The sequence below is a fragment of the Chiloscyllium plagiosum genome, unplaced genomic scaffold (assembly GCF_037043375.1).
Source record: "Chiloscyllium plagiosum isolate Xiang-an unplaced genomic scaffold, Cpla_swu_hap1 HiC_scaffold_13, whole genome shotgun sequence".
NCBI lineage: Eukaryota > Metazoa > Chordata > Chondrichthyes > Orectolobiformes > Hemiscylliidae > Chiloscyllium > Chiloscyllium plagiosum.
Genome location: NW_028270151.1, coordinates 81495413 through 81522034, shown reverse-complemented (window position 1 = coordinate 81522034; position 26622 = coordinate 81495413). Strand labels below are relative to the sequence as shown.

Here is a 26622-nt window from a genome sequence, read left to right as displayed (position 1 = left end):
GCAAAAAGCCCGTGTGCGACCACATGGTTTCATTGTTCTGCTTTGCTACGCGCTTGTTGAACGCAAAAGCTCTCAGGCCCCGCATGATCTCATTCAGTTCGTCTTTGGCGCGTGCGCTGTGAACAGCCGTCCACGCATTCTTACACTATCCGAACAATGGGAAAAATTGATTCAGTTCGCAAATTTTTCGGTTTGCTGGGACACTGTACTCCAGAAGAGGCCTCATCAAGGTCTTGTACAACCTCAACAATAATGTCCCAACTCCTATACTCAATGGTCTGTGCAATGAAGGTAATCATGCTCAAAGCTTTCTTCAGCACCATCTGCCTGTGACGCAAATTTCAAAGAAATTTTGACCTGAAGTCCTAGATCTCTGTTTTACAACCCTACCCAGGGCCTTACCATTAATTGTATAAGTCCTTCCCTTGTTTGTATTACCAAAATACCTCACATTTATCCAAATTAAACTCCATCTGCCACTCCTCAACCCATGACCCAATTGGTTAAGAACTCTGTAATGGATGTACTGAAAGAGCAGGTCGCAGGGGTTGTTCACACAATCACGACTAAAGGAGAAAACATCTCCAGCAGTAGGCTCACACTACCCAGCCTGACAGTCAACCCCATGGATACTGTTTGGATGAGGATCCTGTTCACCTTTTGAAGCCTTCATCGCCAGCCCACTGTGGGGTTGCAGAAACTGCAGTCACAGAAGAGACCTCAACCCCTGCACATCAAGGCTGGCTGCCACGATCCTTAAAGCTGGTGAGAGACACCAGCAGAGTGGTTCGACCACCTCCAAGTCAACAGGAGGAGCATCACATAGGATTATCCACATTCACAGGGTATCGGGATGACCATGTAATTGGGTCACAGTGCTGTGAAACTCTAGCTTGTTGTAAATATTCATCTTAAACCACTAGATATGTACTTTGACTGCTTGCTTCATTAGCTGTCATGTTATGTAAGGATTTCATTCTAGCTTCATTAACTGGGTAAACTAGTGCCATCAACTATCAATAGAGGCTGCAATCAACAGCCCATCTTCCAGCAATGGTTGCTGCTGTTCATTCTTTGAAGTGAAGATGACCAACTCCATCGTCTGGTAGAGTTTTGCTAAATAAACTAGAGGGTATAGGTTTAAGGTGAGAGTTACAAAAGGGTCCAGAGGGGCATCGCTTTCCACACTGAGGGTGGTGAGTGTCTGGAATGGGCTACCAGAGGTCATGGTGGAAGGTAGCCCCTTGACAGGAAGGAAGGGAATCGGGCTAATGCTGAGTTGAGACACTGAAGTGGCTGTTAATTGGTCACTTGTAGAACTAACTGGGTGTGGATCAAGGAAGCAGCCATGGGCCTACTTACCCACTCAAAACCCAGTTGCTGAGACAACAGGAAGTGGGCAATCTGGACAGTGCCAACATGTCTTGACTATTTGTCCTCCTCAGCACTTCCAGGAAAGTACTCATTTGGCCGTGAGTCACTTTTGGATAGCCTCCATTTCTGAAATGTGCTCTACAAATGCACAACCCAACCCCAGAGTAATATGTGTCCCTCAAAAGAGGGAGTCTGACCTTTATGAAGGTGATTATTGTTTGGTCTTGGTGTGTACAAATGGATGCTGCCTTTCCCATATTACAGTAATGAGTACAATGCACCTTGAACAGCCTGCTATTGTGAAACAGTTAATTTTAAATGAGGCAAGAGCTGAGACAGACTCAAAATGTTCTTTTTATTTTCTGAAAAGCTTTGAAATCAAAAGTGTAGTAAACAGATGAATGTGTACTTTTGTTATTTTTTTAAAGCAACAAAATAACACAATAAAGAAAGACTTAACAACACTGATTTCCAAAGCATCTTATTCTTGGAGGTTATTGATAGCCCAATCCAACAATGAACAGTAAAATGAAAAGAAGACTACCATATTGACATTTAATACATTCCTTTGAGTTTAAAAAAAAGGCACAGAATGACTTGTGAGGTGTCTCAACTTGACAGGGAAAAGCTTTTATCTACACTATTGAAGTGAGTAAAACAATCCACTGGATTTATATGACCACAGCTAGTGGAAGGATTCGTGTTATCCAGGCCCGAGGCTGTTGTTAGCATGGTGGCATTACACTCTCGAGTACAGTCATTAAAGATGACAACTTATGATAACTCTACACTCTCCCCCAACCTTTAAAAATAAAGTATATCCAACACTTTGGTCCTTAATTGAAGGAAACAAGTCAGAATAACTATGAGGAAAATAGTTTCCAACCAGGCCAGAAATTGGGTGCAAAAAAAATGCAACCTGTGGGGTGTAATGTGGTCCCTCAGATGTGTAGGCCCTGGGAGCAGCCAGTGTAGCAATGACTGGGCAACAGTTATTGTCCATCAGTCCATTTACTGTGAAGAAAAGCCCTGGAAAGTTAAGGAAGCATTGGCTATGGCGGACATTTTCCTCCAGCAATCTCTCCCCTCCTTACTTCATGTTTAACCCAAAGATCAACAAAACAAACAAACTGCGAGGGTATCCCATCAGCGGGCAGGCCAAACTGGATCAGTTAGCTGGTAGGGAGATCAAACCAAATCCCTGTGATGTGGCCACTATCCTTACCCCTCCACTCTGGCATGGCAACAAGAAAAATCCCAAAACCCTCCACCTATTGCCAGAGACTGTTACAAAAACAAGAAATAAAACACGGTTGAAAGGCCTCAGTAAGTCAGACACTGCCTTTTTTTTTGTAAAGACCAGTCACAACATGTGTGTGGACGATGGTATAAGATGCCCAGATCCCACCCCCATCCCAAATGAATACTCAAAAATGGCTGACAGTTATGTAAAGTGTCAAATATCATAAAGAATGCGTAGGCCGGTCTCTGCAATGTTTAGTATCAGAACTGCGTGAACCCTGAGCTGATATTAGTACAAATATAAAACAAAACGGTATACTCAAAGCAACTTGAAGGTTGGAGGGATGAGGAAAGGGATAGAGATCGTCCTTTTATGTTTCATTACCAATCAGCATACATGCTTGTTATGGTGCGCGTGTAAAACTATTACCAATACCTCCTCCTCCAGACTCAAAAAAGGTTACCTGTTTGCCAAGATAAGTGGGAGACAGAGGAGTTCCTCTCCTCATCTACTGCTGCAGCCCTATGAAACCAGCCTTGACTATAAAAACTCCATATTGGACAATTCTCAACAGGCATGAGGAAGGACGCCCTTCTGTCAGCCCTTTCAACTGGGTGTAGGTCACTCCATACAGCGATTTGGTTGGTGGACCACAAGGTTAAGAAAAAAAATTACTTCCCCAAACCATTATACTCCTCACTGCTGACATCGCTTTCTTTTAACTTAATAGATTTTACAAAAAATTTACACCTGCGGTAATATAAAAAAATCCTAAACCATTCACTCATAAAGGTACTGAAAATCACACATAAGCCACAGCTCTTGCCCCACTGTAAAAAGTTATCTCCCTACTGAGAAAAGAAACATGTGTATGCATGCGAGAGAGAGACAGACAGACAGACAGACAGAGAAATTGAGGGAGGAAATACACCAGGAATGATTCCGAGAGAAAGGGAGTGAGGGGAAACCAGGGAAAGTGTAAACGGGTATAAAAAGAAGAGAGAAGCAGAAAGAGGGAAGGAGCATGAGACAGAGGAGAGATGAACAAACATAGGGTACTACATGGGCGACTTTATTCCAAAGCACATGAAGAGTCACCCCGACAACAAGGTCATGTAACGGAAGCTTTGTCACAGGCAACAGTAACAGTGAGAATTACAGAAAAAGTAAATTGGGAACTTAGTGGTGGGGGAGGTCAGGGCTGGGGAACAAAGGTGGGGATTGAATAACATGTACAGCCTACAGCCCCTCCAGCACTGAAAGGTCCTTAAACTTAAACCCCAGCCTGGTCCCAATTATATCTTATTTCAATACCCAACTTTAAGACAATGCAAAAGAAAAATCAAAGTAAGTGTTCTTCTGAAAGAATAGCAACCAGCATCTGGAATATGAACAATATGCATGAAATACGGGACCTGAAATGAAGCAAGAATTGGGATATAGCATCTAAAAAGAGGACAGACATTTAATCCTTGACTGTGTGAAGTAACAAACCCAATAAAACAGCACTTAATAAATGAAATATTCTGAGGACATTTGAATGACTTGAATGCAGTTGGAAAGTAGGAATTCTTTATAAATCTGTCAGATTCTGGGACAGCTGTTTTAAATTTCCAATGTATTTTTTTTTGTTTATACTTTTATTCTATTTTCTACTCATTCAAGTACTTTCTGTTGTGTCAACACTTCCGGAAGAATAATTGCAAAAAAAAAAGAAATTTGAAAATGTTGAACAGGGAAAGTCTTCAACATTAGTTACCAAGTGAGATCTATGGTCTAGACAACTATAAATTATTTTATAAAAAATGCCAAGTAGAGTTTTGTTTAATGGACAAACGGTATTCAGGCACCAAAAGATAACCTCCATAAATGAGGCAGACTGTTCAATTAGGGCTGAGAACTTAGCCAGGGTCACTGCAGGGTGAAGGGGTGAAGGGTTATCTAAGGTTACTCATGGGTGGCAGTTGAGTGGTTATCCTGGGTCACCATTGGGTAAGAGGGGAGTCAAGGGTCATCCTGGGTCACCACCGACACATCAAATCATTACTGGAGGAATTGACTGACTACATACCTTACACAAGACTGCAATTTTTCTCAATAGGGAGAAGGGGATGTATGCAAACTTGAAATGAAATGTTAAATTAAGCAGAAGCCTAAAAATTGAAATAAATCCCAATGTTAGCATGCTGTTTCTGTGTGCAATTCTGTTATTTTTATTATTTTCCAAAAAGCAAAACCCATACACGGCAATGTTGAGAACAAATTTAATTCCTAGAATGAATGGGCACAACAGAAAGCTGGGCTGTTGCCCCACAAGACAGCCCACTGTGAAACTGCCTTAGCCCACCCGTGAGCCAGACTGTTTATGTCTTTTTCAAGCAACGGCAACTCAATGATTTTTCCATAGTCATATCCGTGCAGGTCAAAGGCATTGGCCCAACATTCCCCAGCAACCCTACCTCAGAGTGCCTCAACTGACAGTTATCTTTCAGAATGGAATGGAGCCACTTTTTTTAAAAACACGACAACGCTACTATACAGCTCTACCACATAATGCCACATACACAGCAAGGGTCTGATTGAAGGCCCATTTTCTCTTTCATGAGCCCCACCACCACTACCACCAACCCCACCCATTTCATTCTTCCAGTAAGTTGAAAATTCAGGAACCAGAACGTAAAGAAATATTTTACCCATCAGCGTCTTATGCACGTATTATTAAATTTTTATTGGTTGCCTCTAGGCTCGCTCGAAGTAGGCTCTCTGCATTGTGCCAACACCAATAAACGTCTTTCCTTTTGCCAAACCTTCCTCTGCCTTTCCGATAACACTTGCATTACAACCAAATTGCACACAATTTACTTTCTTGCAGGAGACAACAGCAGATTCCTGTGTGCACTGGTGAGGAGGCATACCTGACACAATTAATGGGAAAATTGTCTCAACCACTCAACTCTTTTGTTAAATGTTTAAACCCCTGGAGAAGGCAATGTACCGCTCTCATCTGCTACCTACAACCACTCCCCCACCCACCCACCCTCCCTCCTTAATAATCCCATTCTCTACCATTTGACAGTGCAGTATTAACAAGTAGCATCAGTCACTCTCCAATCCTTTGAGAAATATCAACCACCATTTTGCTTTAAAAGGCTTAATATGAAAACAGAGACCCCCCCCCCCCGCCCCCAACAACAAGGACATTTCACAAATGATTATATCAAAGGTTCTTATGCTCTAGGTTCAGATGAACTGGATAGCCTTGTTATTGGGGGTAAATAAAATCAAAACGGAGGGAAATCAATCCTGGTATTCTGTGATTAGGTGATTCACCTGGAAATACAGGGATAACGTCCAACCTGATATCTCCTGGGGTGCCATACTGAGAATGTAGCATAGCTCATAATGTACCAGATAATACCTCACTGGCAATGTTTTACTTTCAAGAAAAGGAGAACTATCTCAACCTTAAGATTAAAACAAATTGTTAGTTTTTTTTCCCAAACGGGGAAACCGCCTGGTCTCAAGTGGGAGCCTGTGTTTGTGCTGCGTGGAGAACAAGTGACCAAAACAATCCCATGTCCCAAAGCTAGGGGGCGAAAGCATTCAGCTTGAAAAGTAAAGGAGGCCTCCTCCAACTGCACTCTCCCCAAAGAGTTCAAAGATCCCAAGTACATCCACCTTCAGCACCGCCAGAATTTACAAATAAGATTCTTTTATTTTTGATGTAAAGTTAAACAAAACGCTTGTCCATTTTTTTTGTTGGCAAAGGTTTTGCCTCAGTCTCTCTCTCTCTCTCATGCCCCATGAAGAATTCTACCGACAGAAAAATGGCAGGGCAAGGGCCAAGGCCAGCAGGTGGAAGGAGGCAGCTGAGCATTGCAGGACATTGCCTCCGTTTCCCGGGTTGGATTTCCCGCTCTGTTCTGGGATGGCGTAGACAACAGGTGACCGGGTCGCAGCATTGAAGAACCGTCTCCTGCTGCATCCATCTTCCAAGCAAGCATCACCACTCCCAGACCCGCTGCTGTCATCACCTATAGGAAGTGCAAAGGCGTTAATGAGGAAGAGTCAGTTATCATCGCCCTATCAGTCCAAAGATATACACCCAACTTTGGAACTCAGCTCACTCACAGGCCTAGGTCAGGGACAGACTCAACTCCAGATCCAGTTATATTCCATGCGTGCAACTCCAGGAAATGATGAAATGGGCATTGGGTTGCCTTGGGAAACATGGGGTCCTAATTCTAGAGACCAGAAGTGTAGATTAGACCACTCAATGAGGGTGTATCTTCTTAGTATTCAGTGTCTGTGGTCATTGTGGGATTGGAGTTTCACAGAATCCCTACTGTGTAGAAGCAGGCCATTCAGCCCATCGACACTCTGAAGAGCATGGCACCCGTCCACCTCCCCGTCCTATTCCTGCAATCCTGCCTATCCATCTAGTCTTCACATCCTTGGACACTGTAAGGCCATTTAGATTGGCCAATCCATCTGACCTACACATCTTCGGATTGTGGGAGGAAACCAAAGCACCCAGAGGAAACCCATACAGACACAGGGAGAACGTGCAAACTCTACAGTCACCCGAGGGTGGAATCGAACTCGGGTCCCTGGTGCTATGAGGCAGCAGTGCTAACCACTGAGCCAGTATTGAGAACTCATGGGAGAGGGCAGCATCCCAGGATGCAATTGGTAATTGGGAAGATCCACATTTTTCAGCAAGCAATCATGAGACTCCTAGCATTTAGGTGAAGCCAGCAGAACTGCAGAGTGAGAGATTGGAGATGGTACTTGAAGACAGAATTGAAACAGCTTTCGAATGAATGTATGGTGAATGGAAATGCCTGGAAATATGACCCAAATCTTACTTTATTTGGTCAGGGTGGAACCTATCTTGGGTCATTTAGGGAGAGAGTGGCCAGGCCAGTAAATTCAAGAGCACACAATGTCAAGCTAAATTGCCCATTGTGTTCCGGGATGTGTAGGTTAGGTGTGTCAATCAGGGGAAATGTAAAGTAATAGGGTAGGGGAATGGATATGGGTGGGATACTTTTTGGAGGGTCAGTGTGGACTTGTTGGGCCAAATGGCCTGTTTCCACGCTGTAGGGGTTCTATGATCTCAGATAGCACACAGTGAGAGGGACAGAAACAGGCAACAACAGGAGCAACTTTGACCAGCATGTAATCTGTCAAGATCCAAAGTTTACAGGCGACAGTCTGGGTGGGGAAGTGGAGATGTGAAAGGTCGTGGAGGATGTGAGCAAGAGATAGGGACACTGTGGTCCTGGTCTTGAAAAAATATTCAGACACAAGCACCACAGACAGAAATGTACTAAGCTCATGCTTCAAAACAAGAGGAGGAAGGTTACTACGGATGCAGGATGTGAGAAAGAGCAAATCTAGTAGTGCGTTAAATTTGAAGTATCATAGGGCAAGCCAGACAGAGAACAGCCAGGGAATTCCTAGAGGCATGGCATTCATCCACAAACTCCATCAACAAACACATCGACCTTGACCCAGTATACCAACCACTACAGCGGACAGCTGAAACTGACAACCGGAAGCGGCAGGGACAGACCACTATAAACACCGGAGGAAACATCAAAGAAGCGCTTCGCAGGAGGCTCCCAAGCACTGATGATGTCGCCTAGCCAGGGGACGAAACGTTTGCAACAAAAACTTCCAGCTCGGCGAACAGAACCACAGCAACGAGCACCCGAGCTACAAATCTTCACACAAACTTTGAAGTATCCTTTCCCATTACACATCGCGAGTCAATGCCTGCTTTACCCTTCAGATAAAGCTGGATCACAGAGCATGGAACACTGCCGAGAATGCATCCAATTAAATTCAAACTCCATTTTAAAGTCAGACATGATTCCCCAGCAACGTTGCGTTTACAGTTAGAAGAAAATGGACTTTAGCAGTTCAAGGTGGTAGCTGGCCACCAGCTTATCGGGACAATTACACAATGGGATTGATCAGCCAATAGATTCAAGTTAAATGCAATAACTGGGACCAACAGTGAAGCCAACTTGCTTTTATAGAGGACCTTTAACATGCCAAATTTGTAATGGCCTTATGGTATTATCGCTAAACTAGTAATCAAAGACCCAGGCAGTGATCTGGAAATTCCACTGTGGCAGATGGTAGAATTTGAATTCCATATAACTCTGGAATTAAGAGTCTCATGATGACCATAAAACAGTCTGGACATGAGGAATGGGCAATAAATGCTGGCTGAGCCAGTGACACTCTCAGTTGTGAATGAAAATAAAGATGGAGCTACGGATGGAGCTGAGGTAAAACATAGACTCTGGAGCACAACACGTGACAGGAGAATGTAACTTCAGTGTGAAAGGTTTATGTAGGCCACTTCCTTCGACAAAATGGACACAGGCATTTAGAATGTGCCAGAGAGAGAGAGAGAGAGAGAGAGAGAGAATCAAGATTCTCTCATCTCCCCACTCTCTCATCACCTTTTTCCTCTCCTCTTCCCCCTTTGCTACCCTTCTCCCCTGTTTTCCATTTTGCCTCTGCTTCACCCCCCCCCAACATAATTTGTCACATCGCATTAGCTTCAGCCTCTGTCATTCACAGCTCCTAACCTCCCTATCATCTCTCTATGCACTGTCATTATCACCTCTTTATTGCTACCTTTGCTTCTGGAGCCATGCCTCACCTTCTCTCAGCCCAGTATAAATACCTCCCTATTTCTCCCTTTTTTTAGTTTTGACAGTTAGACTCAAAACGTCAGCTCTTTTCTCTCCTTACAGATGCTGCCAGACCTGCTGAGATTTTCCAGCATTTTCTCTTTTGGTTTCAGATTCCAGCATCCCGCAGGAATTTGCTTTTACCCAGTGAGCAGTTTGGTCCCTTTTTGAAGGTAGGATATCATTTCATTGGAGACAGCTCAGAGAACGTTCACTAGGGTGATCCTTGGTATGGAAGGATTGTCTTATTAGCAAAGACGAAATAGATTGGGACTCTACTTACTGACATTTAGAAGAATGAGAGGCGATCTCATTGAGAGTTACAGGATTAAGTGGTTGGTGGGGAAAACGCTGAATGCTTCCCCTCATAGTACCAGAGGGCAAAGTCTCAGAATTAAGGGGCATCAACTTGAGACTGAGACGAGAAGCATTTTCTTCTGTCAGAGGGTTAAGAGTCTTGAGAAATCCTTGCCACAGAGAGCTAAGTTGGCAGAGTCCTTAATGTCTATTTATGGCTAAAATAAATTCTTGATCATTAGGAGAATCAGGGGCTATGGGGAAAAGGCAGGAAAGTGGATATAAGGATTGTTGGATCAGCCATTAACCTATTGGGGCTTGAGGGGATGAATGACCTCCTCCTGTTGCTGTTTCTTACATTAACATGTTCTGAAGATTTTACATCAGTACCAGGCTGTGATGCAACCAGATTTACAGCTCTGAGTGAAACGTGATATTCTTATGGCAAAGCCAACCAATCAGACCAAGGTATTGGGATACATTAGTCTAGGATGGATTTATTTTGGTGGGATCACCGTTTCTCAGTTAATTATGCCAAAGATCACTTGATGGTGGGAACTGGCAGTTTGAAATGTCAACAAGAACAACTTAACAAACCATGGGTTAGATTAATCTAATTAATGTAATCACCAAACCATTACTCTACAGTGTGCGCAACATTGACATTGGATCTCAACACAGAAGTGCAGACTTCAATGCCATCACCATACAAATAATTCCCATGTTAATATATTACTCAGTTTTAGGTCTGCTAGGAGACCTGAGCACTGGATTCGAAATCTGTATCCACCTCATTCAACTTGCAACTCTGGAAGCATATGGACTTATTTCAAGTCTATTTTAACTTCATGTGATCTGAATCCCTTTTATTATTCGAAGGATTTTACTTCCACTTGCTATACTATATTGGTCAGTAATGGTTCTCTATTATTTAGTCTATAAGTAAATCTGACTATTCATTTTAGAGTGTTGAGTGGTCTGGCAGTGTAGCATTTTCTGTCTATTTAAGGTTTATGGAGGATTGGATAGGTATCCTCATATGAACGCTAGTTGTTGTCACAAAATAAACCCTAGGATTTTGCTGATTGAATCTTACACAGGGTTTGGGTTAGGATATGTGCACGGAAGCAGGTTTCACTTCATGTGAAATGAGTGCTGTGTACTAAGTGTCAGGAGAAAATTGGACAATGTGAAAACGATCTCAGTTCTAGACAGATAATTGAGGGAGCAAGGGCTGCACAGAATGAACAAAGAAACCAATGACAGGATGTGAATGCAGAGGTGAAGGGCAAAAGGGATGAGATTGAAATCAGAGGGAGGGATGAACCAAATGAGGAAGGAGAGTTATGAACAAACAATGGACAAGGCAAGAAAAAGACAAGAGATGGAAATTTTTTTCATTCCCTGAGGTAAGGCTGTCACTGGCTGGGCCAATGCTTATAGCTGTCCCCAGTAAAATTAATACAAGATTGTGGAGGAAGGAGCAAGTAGATTATTGACAGGAAAACATCAAGCAAGTTAAAACATAAGACCTGATCCTAAGGATTGATGAATTGGTTGGAACCTCTCTTTGGGAGGTCTCTTAAGTCACTGAGCACATCCACTAAAAACAAAGGGCAATGACAACAGAACAGTGTAACTACTCACTCGTGTCCTGGAAATCCACATCATTGCCATTGTAGGCATTCCGCAGTCGATTTGTCATTATCCGTAGCTGCATGATCTGCTGGCGAATGGTCATATCCGGTTTGGTGATGTCAACCTCAACCTCTGGATTGTTAATCTGATTGGCTAATCCATCCGCCATGACCTCTGGGAGATACCTGTCAGACATGGCGAGATGCAACAAGCAATCATGCAGTGTGTGTAGAAACCAACCGTGCCCTCTTCTGGTACTGGGAGTTGCGGAGAGAGGGGGAAGAGATAATGGAGTTTGGGAGGATCGGAGAAAACAGGGATGAGGACTAATCCAAACAGTTTTATATTGAAATGCTTCAAATCAGACTCTTTGAAGTAATTCGAGGTTAGACCCTATTGTCTATCCTTTAGAGGATAGGTATTTAAACCAGGTTAAAGGGGCTTTTAATGATGATGCAACCAGATTTACAGCTCTGGGTGAAACTCAAAGTATTTCTATGGCAAAGCCAACCAATCAGACCAAGGCAATGGGACACGTTAGTCCAGGATAGATTTACTTTGTTGGGACACACTTGGTAAATGGCTAATCTCCTAAGGCAGTGAGCTGTGCTCAACCAGGTGGTCTTGTACTTGGTGCCTTGCTGTCAGATCTCAATAATGCAAGGGATACGAAAACTTATCAACTCCACAAGAATAGTTAGGAGGAAAAGAAATTCACCAGAATAATTTTCTTCCAGCCCCTTTAGTAATGGACAATGGCAGGACTGCCCTCACCCATGATGCACCCCATGACCAAACAGCCAGCAAAAGACTTGAGGCAGGTCATTATCAAGGGCTTCGTTAACCCCGGTGCAGACAGAGATGATGGTCCAGTGGTCACACTGGCCAACAGACGGGTGAGCAGAGCAACTTTCCTGGAGGTAGTCTTTTCTTTGATTGCAACCAACGATGGATTAATCATGGGGAGAGGTGGTTGCTGCTAAGGCAGGGCCTTGTCTCAAAATGGAGGTGCCCCCAGGAAGAGGCACTTTTAAATGGAAGATTGGAGGGGCCAGGCAGGCTGGCACCTTCCAAGGGAAGGTTCCTCTGCCCACGCAGAGCCCCTAACGCCCCCCCTGAACAATCAGGAGCCTCCCAGATATCTGCATCCATAAGACTGGCAGCTGCCCCCTGTGATGGGGGATACTTGGTTGCTCCAATGAATTGACCCTCAGAAGGTCATGGTTTATGTAAACTGTCTTCCCATCTAGGGGGCCTTCAGACCCATCTTCGAGTCAGCTGCCTCGCGACCAGGAAAATCCTTCTCTCGATCATTAAGTACATTCAAGCCGGGTTATCTGTATTTAGTAAAGGTCAAGGACTTGACTGGGATATACTAGGCTGGATTTTCCAGGGAATGGCAATCTCACTCCATCCTCTTAGTTCTTTATGAAAGGAGTGAGCTTTGCATTTCTGACAGGAAATTCTGCTGAGCGTCGGTCAGAAATGCAGAGCCATACTTCCATTCTGACCTTTCTTTTGTAATGAAGAACTGTCAGAGGAAGGTAAACAATTTCCACCTCTTTTGCAGCATGGAGCTGCTGCATTCTGACACTTAAAGGTCCAGGATAGCAGGCAAGCCACTCCGAGAGCTGCTGTCAAATATTAAGTACGCAACGCCAGTGTGACATGAGGGCGCTGGGAGGACAGGGTGCTCAATGGGAAAGGGGTGACATAGCAGGTGTGTAAGGTGCTAGGTAAGAGTGGTGCCAGAAGTGTGGGGTGTTGGGCAAGTGTGGTGCCAGGTGTGCAGGGTGCTAGCTGAGTGTGGTGCCTGGTGTGTAGGGTGCTGGGCAAGTGTGGTGCCTGGTGTGCAGGGTGCTGGGTGAGTGTGGTACCAAGTGGGCAGGGTGCTGGGTAAGTGTGGTGCCTGGTGTGCAGGGTGCTGGGGAAGTGTGGTGCCAGGTGTGCATGGTGCTGGGTATATGTGGTGTCTGTGTGTAGGGTGCTAAGTAAGTATAGCACAAGCTAGGTAGAGGATAATGGGCCAGGTGTTGGAATGCCAGATAGATAAGGGATAGGGCACCAGGTGGGTAGTGCCTGGGTGTCACATGGATATGGTGCCAGAATGCAAGAGTGGTTATTGGGAGAAGGGGGAATCAAGTGTGGAGATTGGGAGGGAAGAGAGGAGGAACAGACTTTGTGGGGTGGGTGATGAAATGGGGTCAGTTCTACCTGGTGCAGAATGGGGTAGTGGAGGGTGAGGTGTCATGCCTGTAGGGGGGAGGGGCAGAGGTGAGAAGGAGGGAAAATGGGGAGCACATAACCAGTGCCAGCAGCTCCAGACTGGGGTGGGGGTGGGGAGGAGACAGTTCCTGAGCGATGCGATGGGATGGGGGTGTGCTCAGGGGAAAGGGAAGGGCTGGGTCTCTCTGGGGTGAGGGTCAGGTGCAGAGCAGGGGCAAGTGATGTCGGGTCAGCCGGAAAGGGAAGGGCTGGGACTCTCTGGGGTGAGGGTCAGGTGCAGAGCAGGGGCAAGTGATGTCGGATTAGCCAAGTGGAAGCTGTCAAGCAGAGGTGGGGCCTGGGGGGGGTGGGGTGGGGGAGTGATGAAGGCATGTTTTCAACAATACACGCTTTCCTCCTGATTAATTATTTTACAAAACGACATTGGAACAGGCACAGAGGGACTGCCCAGTAAAATCTTCGATTTTCTCTGGCAATTACTTCACAGTCTGTTGCGATGGGTTCCCTTGTACAAAGTCTAGAATAATGACTGTCTGGCTGTCAGAAAATCCATTTCACATCCAAGGGGGTTAACTGTGTCTCTACCCTCCAACAATATTAAACAGTCCAGAGATTAAAGGTGTCGATCTATCCATGGTGGTGGCACCCCCAGTGGCCAGGAAGTGCACAACCTGAGCTCCCTCTGACAAAATGCAGTGGGTCAAAATTGCTGCTGTTGACACAAAGTCGAGCAATGTAATTGAGAACGGAGAAATAGAGCTCAAAAGCACAAACATACACATACAGATAGACAAAGGCTCCACAGATTTCCGTGAAACCTGTGTCCCGACAGATGCTGAGCTTGGTAATTATATTGTTCCATTGACCAGCCACACTACCCAGCCTCGGTTACATTACACGCCTGCAATGACAGCTGCTATGAAATTGCAATACAGTGCAGTTCAGGGAGAAGAAACCAAATCTGCTTGGTTCGGATAAATACAACCACTGTTGAAACATAGACTGAGCAATCTAATATGGCACTTAATAGCTCCAAGCCCCCATCTCCGTACACAAGCTTTGGAATTCAGTCGATAAGATTTTTAATTAGAAAACCACTCAAACGACAAATTTCCATTATTTTCTTTAAAAAAAAAGAATGCATCCCCATTATTTAAAGTTGCACAATTCCCTTTGGGTAGTTTTTCAGCACAATAATCAATAAGGAAAGAGATTTCCTCAGATGGTCTGCTGCAGGAGAAAATCCATTTGTTGCTCCCTAACAAGATCAGCAGCGTACACTTTAATAATCCTCAGGGGTGCACAGTGCATCCTGCAATGCCAGGTTGGATTCTGCCATGAGACATCACCTTGTCTATTGGTACAAAGCCCATAGAATTCTTAAAAAGGTCTGTGTTTTTTTAAATAACATTTACAAGTTCAATTGAGGAGGATTAAAAGCTCATAGTAGCAGTGAGAATGCTAACCTCCAACATGAAACATGACTATCTCGAGTATCAGTTAGAAAAATCAAATGGGCAGGGACTCAAATTTAGACTTCACTCTTCACAACGTGCCTACTTGCTAACCTGTTGTCAAGGGAGACAATCACAGGCTTCAAGCAAGGTGTGTCAGCTCCTAGTTCACCCCCTGTCCTTGCACAACGTGCCCCCACTTACAATCATGAGGAGACAGTGACGTAGTGTTAAGGTCACTGAATTCGTAATCCAGAGGCCAAGGCTAATTAATGCTCTGGGGACACCGGTTCAGAACCCACCACAACAGCTGATGTGAGTTTAAATTTAAATTGATAACATTTGGAATTCAAAGATAGTCTCAGTAGTGGGGATACCATCTTTTGTCAAAAAAAAACAAACCACCCATTCACTGACATCCTTTAATTCTCGGCCACACATGACTCCACACCCATAGCAATGTGGGCAACTGAATTATCCTCCTCTGAAATGTCTTAAGGATGGTCAATAAATGCTGACCTCGCCACTGATAACCAACCACCACACAGGTAAAGAGTGAAAAAAAACACTGCCGTTGGCAGTTATGAAGGCAATCCATAGTTCTATCGCTATAGCTATGATTTGATAGGGTGTCTTTGACTTGCTTTCTTAGCACTTGGTACTGCTTTGCCTATAATGATGTCCCCTTAGCTATGTGTAGCCATACAACAAGGAAAGAAGGAACATCGTTGAGTCACTGTCCAAACCTTATTTCATAGCTAGAAGGCCTAGGGAAATGTGAGATGAGAAACAGGACAAGAAAAAGCAGGCCACAAGTATCTAATGGGTTGTATTATAAGTGCTACATAATATCTAATTATGCTACTTACAGTCAAATATCAGGAACCATAGACAAAGGAAAGAATGTTGTGAAGATGCTTTATATGTAATATGTAATAACACTTAAGTTTTGATGGATTGCAGAAAAAGCAAATTATTTCAAGTATTGTGGATATAGTTTTCTTTTAAAGAGCTCATTGAAAGTTCACTACGAACATTGGAATTTATTTTAACAACTCTTCCTATAAATGATGTGACTGGTGATAGCTGTTTGCACTGTTGTAGACTTTGCTCAAGTTATTTGAACTGTGACTGACTTGCTGAGGTCCTTTTGGAGGAAAGCCTTGCTAAGAACAAGCTGCCCAGCTGATCTCTGTCACTTCAGGAAAGAAAACCCTCTACATCACTTTAAGATGAAACTTGTTTATTCTTTTGAAAGAGTGATTGAAGGAACATCTCAAGAATGTACTTCCTGAGCAATTAGTGTCTACAGAAATGACCTGCACAATCAGCAACTTGACCACACATCAGAACGTCAAAGCAATAAAGTCAGGAACATAAGACCATAAGACATAGGAGCAGAAAGTAGGCCATTCAGTCCATCTAGTCTGTTCCACCATTCAATCATGGCTGATAAGTTTCTCAACCCCATTCTCCCGCTTTCTCCCCATAACCCTTGATCCCCTTTACAATCAAGAACCTATCCATCTCTGTCTTAAATATACTCAATGACCTAGCCTCCACAGCCTTCTGTGGTAGTGAATTCCACAGATTCACCACTCTGGCTGAAGAAGTTTCTCCTCATCTCCGTTTCAAAAAGGTCTTCCCTTTACTCTGAGGCTACGCCCTCGGGTCCTAGTCTCTCCTACCAATGGAAACATCTTCCCAACATTCACCATGTCCAGTCCATTCAATATTCTGTATGTTTCAATTTGATCCCCCCCCCCAACCTTATCCTTCTAAACTCCATCGAGTATAAACCCAGAGCACTCAAACATTCCTCATACATTAAGCTTTTCATTTTCGTGAACATCCTCTGAACATGCTCCAGGGTCAGTACATCCTTCCTGAGAGATGGGGACCCAAACTGCGTACAAAACTTCAAATGTGGTCTGACCAGAGCCTTATAGAGCCTCAGAAATACATCCCTTCTTTTATATTCAAGTCCTCTCAAAAGAAATGCCACCACTGCATTTGCCTTCCTAACTATTGACTCAACCTGCAAGTTTACCTTGAGAGAATGCTGGACACTTCTGAATTTTCTCCCCATTTATAAAATCATGAAGGGCATGGACAGAGTGAATAGACAAGGTCTTTTCCCCAGGGTAGGAGGTTCCAAAACTAGAGGGCATAGGTTTAAAGGGAGAGGGGTAAGATTTAAAAGGGACCTAAGGGGCAACTTCCTGTGCTCAGTCTGTTGCCTTCAAAATAACACATTGTCTAAAATGTTCATTTTTCTCCACAGAGCAATCTGTTTATTTGTCCCCCCTGAAGTGTGTCTTTGTGGGAAATATTTGGGGATAAGCATCTATATTACTGACTGCGAATGTTAACCAATTATTGCATCTTATTGAATAACTTTTGATAAACTAAGAGATGATAAATTAAGAGATATGGTGGTCAGATATTCTTGTTTAGATTTAGACAAAGTATTTAATAGGTCATTCTTGTAACTGGACACAAGTAATTCATTTTATGTTACAAGCTGCAGAGTAGTGGGCTACAATGCTGGTGCACTCCCCCAGCCTCAGCCGAAACACAAGGCACCTGGAGAAAGAGAGACAGCCCTTCTTTATGGAGCAACTGGTTTCTCATGGGGTTTCTTTGTGCCACTCAACTCAGTATCCTGAGGAAATGTTCTATAAAGGGATGTCTCGTTCCAAATTAAACAGTGATCTTTTCCCAAGCTAAGTTTAAAAGAACTAGCGAATGCTAATCTATCCTCATATCTCCACATACACACACGAAGATTTGGTCAATCACTAAGGCTGCTAAATCAATGAAGCTCAGTCATGAAGTTGATTATTAGAAGCAGCACAAATCTGCATTTTCATTCTTCTGGCCATTGATTCTTCACTCCATTAAAATCCTACAATTGCTGGCTAGGAAACTGCTCTCAACACTTCTAAAACATGGCCACCTGTAACAGCTCAACACATGAATATCAAACACTTTGAGTCATGGAGATGTACAGCACCGAAACAGAACCTTTGGTCCAACTTGTCCATGCTGACAAGATAGCCTAAAATTAATCTAGTCCCACTTGCCAGCATTTTGCCCATATCCCTCTAAACTCTTCCTATTACTATCATCTTCCATTCATCCATCCAGGTGCCTCTTAAATGTTGCAATTGTACCAGCCTCTCTGACTTCCTCTGGCAGCTCAATCCATACACACATCAGTTTCTGCATGAAAAAGCCGCTGCCTAGGTCCCTTTTAAATCTTTCCCCTCTAACTTTAAACCTATGCCCTCTAATTTAGGATTCCCCTACCCTGGAGTAAAGATCTTGTCTATTTACCGTATCCTTGCCCCCCCGCAAGTAGATAGGATAGTGATGGCGGTGTTTGGTATGCTTTCATTTATTGGTCAGAGTATTGAGTACAGGAGTTGGGAGGTCATGTTGCGGCTGTCCAGGACATTGGTTAGACCACTGTTGGAATATTGCGTGCAATTCTGGTCTCCTTCCTATCGGAAAGATGTTGTGAAACTTGAAAGAGTTCAGAAAGGATTTACAAGGACGTTGCCAGGGTTGGAGGATTTGAGCTATAGGGAGAGGCTGAACAGGCTGGGGCTGTTTTCCCTGGAGCGTTGGAGGCTGAGGGGTCACCTTATAGAGGTTTACAAAATTATGAAGGGCATGGATAGGGTAAATAGGCAAAGTTTTTTCCCTGGGATGGGGGAGTCCAGACCTAGAGGGCATAGGTTTAGGGTGAGAGGAGAAAGACATAAAAGAGACCTAAGGGTCAACTTTTTCACGCAGAGAGTGGTAGATGTATGGAATGAGCTGCCAGAGGAAGTGGTGGAGGCTGGTACAATTGCAATATTTAAGAGGCATTTGGATGGGTATATGATTAGGAAGGGTTTGGAGGGATATAGGCCGGGTGCTGGCAGGTGGGACTAGATTGGGTTGGGATATCTGATTGGCATAGACGGGTTGGACCGAAGGGTCTTTTTCCATGCTGTACATCTCCATGACTCTATAACTCTATGATTTTATAAACCTCTATAAGATCACCCCTCAGCCTTAGACGCTCCAGGGAAAACAGCCCCAGCCTATTTAGCTTCCACCTACAGCTCAAAGTCTCCAACTCTGGCAACATCCTTGTACATATTTTCTGCACCCTTTCAAGTTTCACAACATCCTTCCTACAGGAGGGAGACCAGAACTACACACAATATTGCAAAAATGGCCTCACCAATGTCCTGTATAGCTGCAATATGACCTCCCAACTCCTAAACTCAATGCACTGACCAATAAAGTCAAGCATACCAAAAACCTTCTCCACTATCCTATCTAACTGCAACTCCACTTTCAAGAAACTATGAACAGATCTCAAGACTCTCAACTCAAAAGACTCAGGCAAAGTAGGATTCATTAAACTGGCGACCATGGAACGAATGAGGCAAAGTGGAACTGAGATACAGATGAGCCATAATCTAATTGGACATCAGAGCAACTCTGAAGAGCTGAAAGGCCTATTCCTGTCCTTAACAATCTGAGGATCAGAAATAGTCAAGGTAGAAAACAGACATGAAATGATCCACTGACAAAAAGCTCAGAGGTACGAGGTGCTTTGTGGTTTACAGAAAAGAAAACAAAGTGAAAACAAGGCAGTAGAAATTAGCTGTTTATAGAAAATACAAAGTGTACAGCTGAGGAGGTTATAGAAAAACCTCCTCAGCTGTACACCTTTCATCTCTTTGTGAACCTGCACACTATACAATCGAGGGAAAAATAAACTGAGTTTAGAAGCAGAGTGACAGAGTGGATTAGCTTGCAACTTGCTATTTTTGTGTGAGAAACCTCTGTCTGCTGGATGGAGGGATTATTCCATGATGAAAGAATGAGGAGGTGCTGTGTCTGTATTTTCCACAATCCAGAAGAATGAGGGGTGATCACAAAAACGTAAGGACTGGGAGCAGGAGTAGGCCATTCAGCCCCTCGAGCCTGCTCTGCCATTTAGTACAATCGTGGCTGATCTCACCTTGGTCTCAACGCCACTTTCCTGCCCGCTCCTCATCACCCTTCAACCCTTTACTGATTAAACTTGTCTACCTTCTCCTTACATTTACTCTATGTCCCAGCATCTACTACCCTCTGCGGCAGTGAATTCCGCAGACTCACAAGCCTTTGAGAGAAGTAATTCCCCTTTATCTCTGGCTTAAATCTGCCATGCCTCTTTAGCCCAAAAATTACTGAAGGAGATGAAATTCTTACAGGATTCGACAGGGTTGATGCAAGAAGAATGGTATCCCCCAGGCTGGAGAGGGAGGGAGGGAGTTGTGACATCTAGAAACAGGGGTTACAGTCTGATGACAAAATGGAGGTTACTTTGGGCTGAAAAGAGGAGGAATTTCTTTACCAGTTGAACGGCCTACTCCTGCTCTTAATTACTTCTTCCCTATAAAGATGAGTGACAATGGGATATTTTGATCATAGAGGTAAGGACTACACAACGTAAAATAAGATTATCCTCTCAAGACTTGCCAAATTGGTATTGCTTTAAACACCATATGGAGTAAAATAAATCTGAGAGTTAGTGCTAATTTTCCTTACTCATTCACAGGATCAGAACATCACTGGCTAGGCCAGCATTTATTGCCCAGAGGACAGTTAAGTGTCAAGTATTGCTGTGGGTCTGGAGTCACGTGCAGGCTGGACCAGGTGAGGATGGCAGTTTCCTTCCCTGAAGAACATTAGTGAACCAGACGGGGTTTTTCCTGACAATCGACAATTGATTCCTAGTCATTGTTAGCTTCCGAATTCCAGATCCTTTATTGAATTCAAATTCCACCATCTGCCAGGGCGGGATTTGAACCCACATCCCCAGAACATTACCTGGGTCTCTGGATTAATAGTCCATGGATTACACCTGAAGGCCATTGCCTCCCCTATATGTTGCTCATTCGACTGTTGTATTGAACACAGTGACCTATGCTAACAATATTCTTGGTCCTGAAATGGTGGTTTATCCTCCCTCAGCTGTGCTTCGAAAAATTCCCAACATCATCATATTGCTGTGGTCCATGTCTTCTCCAGCATGTTCCGTCATGTGAATACAATTCAAGCTTCTTGTGTTCCTGGCCCTGCTCCTCTCAGTCCCAACGTTCCTCAGAAAGCTCAGGGCTTTGCTCAAGCCCCCTGCTTTTCTGATGTAACTTGGTTTGTCCGCAACCAGACACAAAGCCCCACTCCCCGTGCCCCTGCTCTCTCCCATAAAGCCAGTGCCCCACCACATCATTCAATAATACATGTCCTTAAAAAGTCTTTCCCCTCTGACTGCACTCAAATTCCCCCTCTTTCCAGATTCTCTCTCTCTCCAGCTGCTCACTAATGGCTCAGAGGCACTTCCCTTGCTTCTAGATTTCTCTTGAAAGAGGCAGGTCAGAGTCCTGCTCACCCGGAAAGTCATGAGAAATGTACCAAACAGGTGGGACATAGAGAGAAAAATATACAGCAGCACTAAAGGTGCAGACAGCCTGAGTCCCAGAAAATAGTATACAAGAAACAAGAGCAGCAGCCGTTTGGCCCCTTGAGTCTGCCCCAAAATTCAATTAAATCATGGCTGAACGGCCCAAGACCTCAACTCCTGTTTTCATCGAATCACAGAATCCCTACTATTCAGTCCATCATGTCCCCGCCAACCTCCAAAGATCAGACCACCCAGATCCACTCCCTCTACCCTATCCCTGCTTTACCCATGGATAATTCACCTGGCCTGCACATCCTCTGACCACTGTGGGCGATCTAGCATGGCCAATCCACCTAACCTGCACATCTCTGGACTATGGAAGGAAACGGGAGCAACCAGAGGAGACCCATGGAAACATGGGGAGAACGTGAAGATTCCACGCAGTCATCCGAAGGCAGAATCGAACCTGGGTCCCTGGTGTTGCAAGGTAGCAGTGCTAACCACTGAGCCACTGCCCCAGCTCAACAAGGTCCTCAAGTTCCTGATATTTCAAAACATTGGAAAACTTTCAGAAGGAAGAATTGGGAAACGGGGAGGGTTTGGTTTAAGATTGGGAAGAGGAGCCAAATGGCTTTTTCCTGCACCGATTGTTAGGCATTGGAAAGCAATGCAAGAGGTAGCGCAGCGGAGGGAACAAGGTAGAGATCAATGATAGCAGAGGTGCAGTGTCTGATTGAGTAACCATCAATGGGGAAAGGTTCGAGGGATAGCTCAGTATTTGAAGATCAGGCGGAGAGTGAGTAACTAAGGAGATCGGGGTAGACAGAAAAGCACAACAAGTGGGGAGGAGGAGTTTGTGAAAATCAGAGTTCCCAATGTGATCTCTGACACAAAGCACACCAAGTGTTTATTATAAGGGCCTCACATGGTTGACTGTAACTCATTTTCTAGGCCCAAATATGAAGAATGAGAAAATGAAAGGCACATCAATATCTGTTGGTGATCTCAGAACTGAAATGGGAAATGTCCTGTTTGACTTGTTCACTCTATTTTGTCAACAACTGAGCAAGGCTCATCAAACCTGTTTTAGAATAGGTATGGACAATTTTTTTTTGAAAAATTAATTCACAGGGTGTGGACATTGACTAGATCTGTGTTTACTTCTCATCTCTAATGGCCCTGGAGAAAGTGGTGGTGAGCTGTGTTCTTGAACCACTGTAGTTGGTTGGATCATAGGGATACCCACAGTGCTGTTAGGTTGGGGGGGGGTTTCGGGAGTTTAACCTTCTTACCTCCCTCTGTTCTGCCCATTCCAACACCTGTCCTCATTGGCCAACCCTGCCGTCACCTTCTCACTGCACAGTGCACTGGGGAGCGTGACCCACAGTTGTCGAACATCGCGGAGCTTCATCTTGACTTCAGTAACCTGAAAACACAACAGCCATTACTGCAATGTGCCCTCCCTCCAAATGTCCTTGACCCCTGACCCCAGGTGGAGATGGGCCGCTACATCAGGTGAGCTCGGAAACAATTCAAATTCCCCTCACCGAGACACATAACTGATTCCCCTCACCAATGATAGATTAAACATTCAGAAACAATATGAGTCAGTAAGCTTTATGGGGGTCAGATCTTATTCACACAGTGGGTGCTGGGATTCATTAGGCGTCGCATTAATTGCCACAATATGGCAGTGCTGTCTGCACTGCCGCTGGGCCATGTGGCCATTTTCCTTGTTTTCGTTTTCCCTGTAGCTGTGCAGCAAGTCAAAAGAAGGCACAATAAGTGAAGGGGACTCAAATGATCAACACTCCAGAGCCTAAACTCCTGGGAATGCTACACAATCACCAACGTGTACCAAACCCAATCAAGAACTATGGGAGCTAGATAGCAAAGTGAAGTCCGGGCCACAGTAAGGGCAGCTATGATTGACTGAGCTAAGACAAAGGGGCTGAATTGCTTACTCCTGCTCCTATTTCTTAGCAATTTGACCCCCTCCCCTCCTCAGAACCACTTTGACCGCTAAACCCCAGGTGGAGATGGGCTGTTACATTTGGTGAGTTTGGAAACAGTTCAAATTCCCCTCGCCAAGACATGTAAGCGATTTCCCTCACCAATGATATATTAAAAAGCCAGAAACAATACGGGTCAGTAAGCTGCTTGGCATTATGTCAGACAGCTCTTGTTCACACAGTGGGTGAACAAACCTATATAACAGGTGTCCTGATGACCCTCTCTTCTGTTCTTTGTTTCAGGTTTTCAACAACAATGACTGCTCCAGAAGATTGTCACAGGCTTGTTGTTTCCCTCCCATTGCATCTGGACGTCCAAATTGGCCGTAGAGGTCTCCCCATCACCTCCCAAATGAATAGACCATCAGTGTCTGAAAGTGGATAATGGCTCTCCAGTGGTCAGTAAGTTTGAACACATTGTGACATTCAAAGTTTGCTCCTAAGGCCTACAATGACAGTGCCACCCTGGAGCCCAACAGCCAACCGGCCCTCAGTCCTTAGAAAGACTTCATTTCTTTCAAAGACACTCAGCAATAGCAGTGTTCATTGCAATAGGAATCTTAAAACGGAGTCATGTAGTACCTACCAATCTGTCCATGGGCGGAGTGGCAAGACTGACTGGCCTCTCCTCCACTGGGTACGGCTTCCCACGTCTCCTTGGATCATCCTCGGTTGACCGCTTGCTTACTGATTTGAGATGACCACACCCCTGAAGAACCTGAGCAAGAAACACAAAAAGAAGGGAAAGTTCAGCCAAACAGAGAAACATCCCCTATTTCCAACAAACTTATTGATATCAATCAACATAGGCATTTGCACCATTTTCTATACTCACCAGGATCTCAGGGTAATGGAGAACAAACTTTCCTTGAGTGCCAAACAGCACCAAAACATCCAATGAATGATCACCTGATTGGGGTGTGAGACTGACTAGTTCAATTTTAGTGGATGCTTCTGTTCACAAAGCACTGACCTCCACACAACAATGACCACAACCTATGTTCACACAGCACCTCTCGGGTCGTCATTATTTTTAATCAATCTGTTGAGAGATGCTATGATATAATTCTTGAGCAGGTGGGACTTGAACTTGGAAATCCTGGCCCAGAGGTGAAAACACCACCAACTGTAGTCCAAAAATCCTCCATCTTTGATGTTGTAATACAAATTCCAAAGCACATCACAGCAGCATTACTAAACAAGCCATGAAATATTGGGACAGGCAACCAAAATCCTTCCACAGAAGTAGCATTTTGGCTCATCTTAAAGGATGAGGGGTTAAGAAGAGTAGATGATCATGAGATTTGGACCGAAGCAATTGTGGGTGCTTAAAGTGTAGAATGGTCAAGGCACCAACATTGAAGGGGTGCAGAGGCTTCAGAGCATTGCAGCTTCGGAGGAGATTGCAGAGATAGGAAGGATAATAAGGACGAGAACTTTTAAGGTATTGGCAGACTAGGAGCCAGTCGAGGTCAGCAAGCACAGTGGCTCAGTGGCTAGCACTGCTGCCTCACAGCAGCATGGATCTGGGTTCGATTCCCGCCTTAGGTGACTGTCTGTGTGGACTTTACACATTCTCCCCATGTCTGCGTGGGTTTCCTCTGATTACTCCAGTTTCCTCCCAAAATCCAAAGATGTGCAGGTCAGGTGAACTGGCCATGCTAAATTGCCCATCGTGTTCGGTGCATTAGTCAGGGGTAAATATAGGATAGGGAAATGGGTCTGGGTGGGTTACTCTTTGGAGGGTCAGTGTGGACTTGTTGGGCCGAAGGGCCTGTTTCCATACTGTAGGGAATCTAATCTAATCTAAGCACAGGAGTTAGGGGGGCAATGGGACTCAGTCAGAATTGGAACACAGACAGCAGAGATTTGGATGAGTTCAAGTTCCTTGGTGGTGAAGGATGGCATTCCTGATCATCTGAAATGCAAGCTTTAGAAACAGCTTCCCAACCACCCTCCAGAAATTCTGCAGGACTGCTCCCAACCACAGCAACCTCAAAGCTCCACCTCATATCCTTATTTTCTTACGCATTCTTCCTGCACTCTACCCATACATCGTTGCCTTCAAATTTTAGGGCTATTTTCATTTCTGTTTTTGGGCTTTCTAAAGTCAGTTAGAAACAGAAATAGGCCATTCAGCCCCTCAGGCCTGCTCCACCATTCAGTGAAATTATGGGTGGTCTGTGACATAACTCCATAGATCTTTGGCCCACATTCCTTAATGACTTTCCTTAATTTGAAATCTGCGGCAAGTAAACTTTTGTGAATAACTGATTCAGCATCCACTGCTGTTTGTGGAAGAGAGTTCCAAAAATCAACCACCTTTTGAGAGCAGAGGCTGATGGTTGACATCCCCGCTAAAATGGTGTGGTGGTTTTATTCAGCTTTGTCATAATGGTACTTTCGGACTGGGAAGCTCATTCAATTTGTGACGTCAGTGCATGCTGTTCAATCCTGTCACGTTCTCTTTCCTGTTTGGCTCTGTCCTATATGTGGGCTGGACACGGTTCACTTCAGAGGCTGAATGGCCTGCTCTGTTGTTTCGGGTCTGCCTACATATGACTTCCGCGAGATTTCCCTGCTCTCCCTTGGCACTATTTGGCTTCCCTCTTGATCCTGACGCTAACTCAATAAGCTGTAGGGGAGGATGGGCAGGAGGTAATCAATAAGGATCACAAAAAATGTACAATTAATTGTGAAGAAACTTATAAAATGTGTGGTAGTAGTAGACAGGAGTCCCAACTGATGGAGGTAATTACTTATAAAGCTCAATGACATAATCCTCCAGCTTTCTTAGAGAAATTAATTACCACAAAACAAGACCCAACAAAGCACTCAACACAAGCTGGGCACAGAGGTGGGAGTGGGGGTGACTGAAAGATAGAGAGACGACACAGACTGGAGTTAGATAGGGGAGGAGAGAATGTGAAATCATTCCTAACAACCCCCCTAAATTGACAGATTAACAAAGTACCCTTTACCTCATTCTTTGCTACGTGAAGATTCATCTGTTTCTAGAACCCAACTTCCTCTATACCCTGCCCAAACACATCAAGTCGGGCAGCCTCTAACCTTCCAGACACGTGAAAGAGTGACAAGTTCCCCTCCAAGTCATTCACCATCCCGACTTGAAAATATATCACTGCCCCTTCAGTGTTGCTGGGACAAAAACCTGGAACTCTCTCCCTAACGATATTGTGGGTCAACCTGC

General features: G+C 44.4%; 1 protein-coding gene across 1 annotated transcript in view; it reads right to left on the bottom strand.

Moving 5' to 3' along the window:
• Nucleotides 1-1708: 1708 nt before the first annotated feature.
• Nucleotides 1709-26622, bottom strand: part of LOC122555733 (glypican-1-like) — a 198292-nt gene continuing 173378 nt past the window's right edge. Inside the window, exons 6-9 of the mRNA XM_043701793.2 lie at nucleotides 23998-24129; nucleotides 22692-22825; nucleotides 11275-11450; nucleotides 1709-6651 (exon numbers count right to left, since the gene is read on the bottom strand). Coding sequence (XP_043557728.1) covers nucleotides 6431-6651; nucleotides 11275-11450; nucleotides 22692-22825; nucleotides 23998-24129 — 663 coding nt within the window. The 3' untranslated portion in view covers nucleotides 1709-6430. The remainder of the gene's footprint in view (nucleotides 6652-11274; nucleotides 11451-22691; nucleotides 22826-23997; nucleotides 24130-26622) is intronic.